Here is a 4944-nt window from a genome sequence, read left to right as displayed (position 1 = left end):
AATCCTATAATGTGCCTTTGTTTCATCCTCTAGGATACGTAATGGTCAATCCACGTCGAGTTCTCCTCCAATATGGTTTTTTGCGACAAAAAAAACACTCAAGAATGGTTCAAATTATGTGTTAGTGCTTCCTCCGTAAAAAATGCCAATGCCGTGCTCAAATACATTCCGGGGCATTATAATATTTTCTCCTAAAAAGGTGACTTTCTCCAGGATTGTGATGATCCTCAGATTTTCCATGGATATCCTATAATATTTAATGTCGTTTGCATCATCGAAAAAAAAATCAAAACAAAATGAAATATCACCAACAACTTTAGTGTCCCAAACTCTAATTATATTATGTTTTTGCCAGCAAATGAGGCTATCGCCTGTCCTGACCAGCTTTTGCTATGTGAAAGCTAAAAAGAGAAGAAGAAGAAATCTTGCCAACCAGATTATCCGCGGGAGTCATGGCACTAAGTAGTAGACACGTTAGGGATATTAAGTCCCACCATTCCCACTGCACTGCACATCTTCTCTCGATTATTATTTTACTTTAGCAGTAGGTGGTTCAATGATATTTCTTTATCAGCATTAAATGCAAAACAGCACAAGGTCCCTCCTCTAATTCAAAATTTATCTTTAAAAGTTCTAATATATGTGGCTCCCTATCCTTTGGCCCTAGCTGTATAATTATGATACATATATTTATTTGTTTTAATCATAGGGGGTCAGTCTAGTTGGCTAGGAGCCTGATTCTCAAGTGGGAGATCAGCAATTCGAGTATCCGCTCAAACGTAAATTATACTAATTTTAACATGAATTTAAAATGGCCGAGTGTGCTCAATAAAAAGTAAGCCGGTGGCTACGCTGCCAGGGATAGGACCGGCCTATGCCTAGCATAAAAAAAAACTTTTATTTGTTTCATTCCCTTGCACCGGCTATCGAGACTAATAACTATGAAAATATTACAGTACATTTTTTCACAGCATGTTAAAATCTGGTTTGATCTACACTGCCAATGCTATAAATCATTTGGTTATCCACTTAGATCTGTGGTTGAGATTCTTCGGGAAGTTTCACTAGAATTATTGTCCGTGCAATAAAATGTCGACAACTCCGAAAGAGAACAACTCATTATATTCCAGAATAATACAAACAGGACAAGTACAAGGAGATAAGAAATCCTGTTCATTACACAATAAAAAGGACATAAACAGAAACACAAGTTCTACCACAGAAACACTATCTTACACATTCAACTTAGAGTCAGAGAGATCACCAAGAAACTAGTAAAAATATGATGAAACCAGCAATTTTTGTGGTGGTTTTTGTATTCTTTTTGATGGGGAAAGGAGCAGATTCAATGAGGTATGAACTCAATAACGAGATTGATGTTCCATTATCAGCCAGTTCTATTTGGGGAGTTTACGCTTGTAAAGAACTCCCTAAGCTCATCGTTAAATTACTTCCCGAAGTTTTTGATCGGATCGATTATATAGAAGGAAATGGAGGTGTCGGTACCGTCATTCGCATTGTTTTTCCTCCTGGTATGTTCTTAACATTTTCTTCTTTGGTCGATATGAGTCTGTAATTCTATATCTAATTATACTCAAAATTGAATGTTCTCAGGGGAAGTGCCGCGGTCATATAAAGAGATGTTTAGGAAAATAGATCATGTTCATCGTGTGAAGGAGGTGCAGCAAATTTCAGGAGGCTACCTAGCCATGGGTGTTACATCTTACGTTGATAAGTTCAAAATCATAAGAACTGGTCCAAATTCATGTACCATCAGATCCACGACGGAATATGAAGTCCCGGATCATCTTGCTGATAAAGTTAACACACTAATCAGTATTGAGGGTCTTGTTCCAATGGCTAAAGCTATTGTTGAGTATGTGAAGGAATTCGGTGATTATGGTCAATGCCTGGGGGGGAACGATTTAGCTCATATAGCTTTGCCTGTTGAAGGCAATTGACGATGCACCACATGTATGCCTTTCTGCCCGGTGTTTGTTTGTACTTTCCTTCTAATCTATGTTTTTATTTCTCGTTTGTTTTAGAATATGCTTTTAATGATCCAAGTAAGATGGGTTACTTACTATATTCCTCCCCTACGGGTTGGTTGTTTGAATATTCCTCGTATTAGGAAGGAAGGTTGATGGTTTGAATACTGCACTTTAATCTCTAATACGCTAATATTATAAGATATGCTTAATTTTGAGAAATTAATCTCCTTGTTTATTCATCAAAGTCTGATCCGTTTATTAATATTATCACGTGATCCCTAAATTTTCAAATTAAGGTAGGAAGAATAACAAAGTTTTAATCTACCACTATTGCTCATCGATTGTACCTATCATAAACACACTCGCAGCGTTTTCAATTTCAATGGTCGACTGCAGGAAAACCTGATGTATATTGATGACCTGCAAAGCCACGAGGCTAAATTCTAAGAAAAAAAATGAAAGGCTAGCAATCGAGCAACAAATTTTCCACGTACGAAGACACTAACCTAGCGAATGATCAACGGACCAGGTACACTGAAAATGGGGCTGATGAGCCATAAATTATGGTTACGGAATGAAAATATGGTTCGCAACAATAACTCTGAAATTAGTTAGTGTGAAATAAATGAAAAACATACCAACATTAAGAAAACCTTAAAGAGTGTTTAAAAGTAGTTGGTACAGTGAAATGAAGTACCATGAAAAGAACCACATAATGAGCGGTAATATCCAATGTATAGCATTGCTTCTTTCTAAAGACAACGACTAAACATTGGGATATCTCTTTCTAAAAGACAAATCCCGCTACTGTATACAAAGATGTACCATTTGAGAACATTGACCTTTCATTGGACGAACCGACCAAGTTAGTGTAGCTATGGGGGCTAAAATGTAGTTGTACGCAACGTCTTTTTTTCTTTTTACTCGATCCAATTGAATAGGAATTGATCGTTCATTTTCAAAATTGATTTCATAAATGGAGAGGTACAACCTCCGACTACCGGTAAACACCATCAACTCGATCAAAACACGAAGCGGTAGTCAATTTTTTCAACCTAAAAACCTTCAAAAAACCGTGGCATATTCGTATTTGCAACGGTTTTATTTAATTCGATCAAATTGGATCAACATTGACCATCCTTTCGTAAAATTGGTTTGATAATCAAAGATTTGGGGTCTCAAATTATACTTATACCCCCGTCAAATCGGATCAAATCAATCGATTTCTCACTCAATTGCTTCAAATTAAACCAAAATTGAGCATTGTTGCGTTTTAGTAACATATATATGCGTTGCTAAAAATTTTGCAAAATACAAACTCCTGTTAGTGGATGTTCTTCTTCGTTTGATGACCGAAAATTCGGTCGTCCAGCACACTGCTGAGAAGTAATCTATTATGTATAATGACTTTGTTGTTCAAGTTTAAAGATGGATCTTGCAATTTAATTTACTAGGTGCATTGCAGCATATTGCCAAATTCGAATGAGTTATGGCGGCCTAGCTGTTTAAAGATGGATCTTGCAATTTAATTTACTAGGTGCATTACAGAATATTGCCAAATTCGAATGATTTATGGCCTCCTAGCTACAATGAAACCAGTTGGAAATTAAGAAAATCGAAAGAGAATCACAACATTAACAAACTATTGTCGAACCATGAATCACATCACCCTTTACAACACTTGTCAACCATTGTAAAAAAATTTGGACTTTCTACAATACCCCTGTTCCACAATGCATGAAATGGAGTTGTCGTAGGGGTACTACAACGCTTATCTTGTGTAGTCAATGATGATTTTTCCCGTGGTGAGTTATCGGGAATGAATATGGTACCCAGGGAATGCAATAGGTATGTCGGTGGTTGTACGACGAGCTCTTGTTTCATCTATCACCTCCTTACGTACTACCTCAGCCTCATGTGTTCCTCCAAAAATATCTTTCAGATTCTTCAATAGTATCTTTTTGACAGGTACAACTGCACCTTCTCTTGCTTCATTTGGTTTATCTCCACCAGCCCACTTAAACTGTTTCTCCGTTTCAGCTGGCTCCCATCCAAGTGTGTCTTTGACAAGAGCATAAAGATCTGTCCAACTCATATTGTTGTCAAAACCTTCAGAAACAGCTTTTCCTTCAATGTTTAATTCCAAGATTTGCTTCACATCATCCGGTGTTATTGTCATCTCGCCGAATGGGAGATGAAACGTATCGGTTTCTAGTCAATGTCGCTCTCTAAACGCATTGTCAACAATATAATGAAACTCATGCTGATGGTATAGAATTCCACTACCTAACCCTGTATCCAATACAAGATCACGAATCGTTTTACATTCTTCACCTAACGGCCAATGAGCAGCCTTTTGACGTTTCATTTTCTTTATCGCAATTTCATGATCCTACAAAGAATATATAATCAACAAATTTGTTAAATTTCTAAATTATGTCAAATAATTAATATTTTGAAGTTGAACAAAATCATGTGAAATAAGAGAAATTTTGAGATTCTTACCATGCTTTCGCAAACCTAAGCAGCCCATGAATGTGGATAACTAAATAAAACCTTGGATTGATCGGGTGCCTCACCCCAAGGTCTACCATTATTCTTCTTAGGCAACAACATGTCATTTCCTTTAGGAATATGCTTGCCTTTTGGTGAAGGTTTCTTCCTAGGCTTTTTTTCCTTCACTTGAGGTTTAGGTGTAGCTTCAAGTGAAGCAACAACAACTTTTTTCCCTTTTCCTTCAACAAAAAATTCTTCTTCATCATCAGATTCTTGTTCAGTTGGCCTATCCCTAATCACAAGTGTACCTTCCGATATCACCGACAGTTCAAATTGCTCCCTTCAATTTCTAGATCTTGGAAAATATTATCTTCATCGTGAGGTGCTTTAGGACATCTTGAGCTACTTCCTTCAATAATATACTTCTTCTTCTTAGCATCCTTGTGGAGACCTCTAT

At 36.9% G+C, this 4944-nt stretch overlaps 1 protein-coding gene across 1 annotated transcript; it reads left to right on the top strand.

Moving 5' to 3' along the window:
* The first annotated feature begins 1171 nt into the window (after window positions 1-1171).
* LOC113330052 (S-norcoclaurine synthase 2-like) lies at window positions 1172-2214 on the top strand. The gene is made up of 2 exons (XM_026576915.1): window positions 1172-1532; window positions 1615-2214. Exons 1-2 carry the CDS (start codon window positions 1283-1285, stop codon window positions 1959-1961), a joined length of 597 nt encoding a protein of 198 aa, XP_026432700.1. The 5' UTR covers window positions 1172-1282; the 3' UTR covers window positions 1962-2214.
* Window positions 2215-4944: the final 2730 nt, after the last annotated feature.

This window comes from Papaver somniferum, unplaced genomic scaffold (genome assembly GCF_003573695.1).
Source record: "Papaver somniferum cultivar HN1 unplaced genomic scaffold, ASM357369v1 unplaced-scaffold_117, whole genome shotgun sequence".
NCBI classification, from domain to species: Eukaryota; Viridiplantae; Streptophyta; class Magnoliopsida; order Ranunculales; family Papaveraceae; genus Papaver; species Papaver somniferum.
Note: the sequence above shows the minus strand (reverse complement) of the source record. Positions and strands in the feature narration are given on the sequence as shown.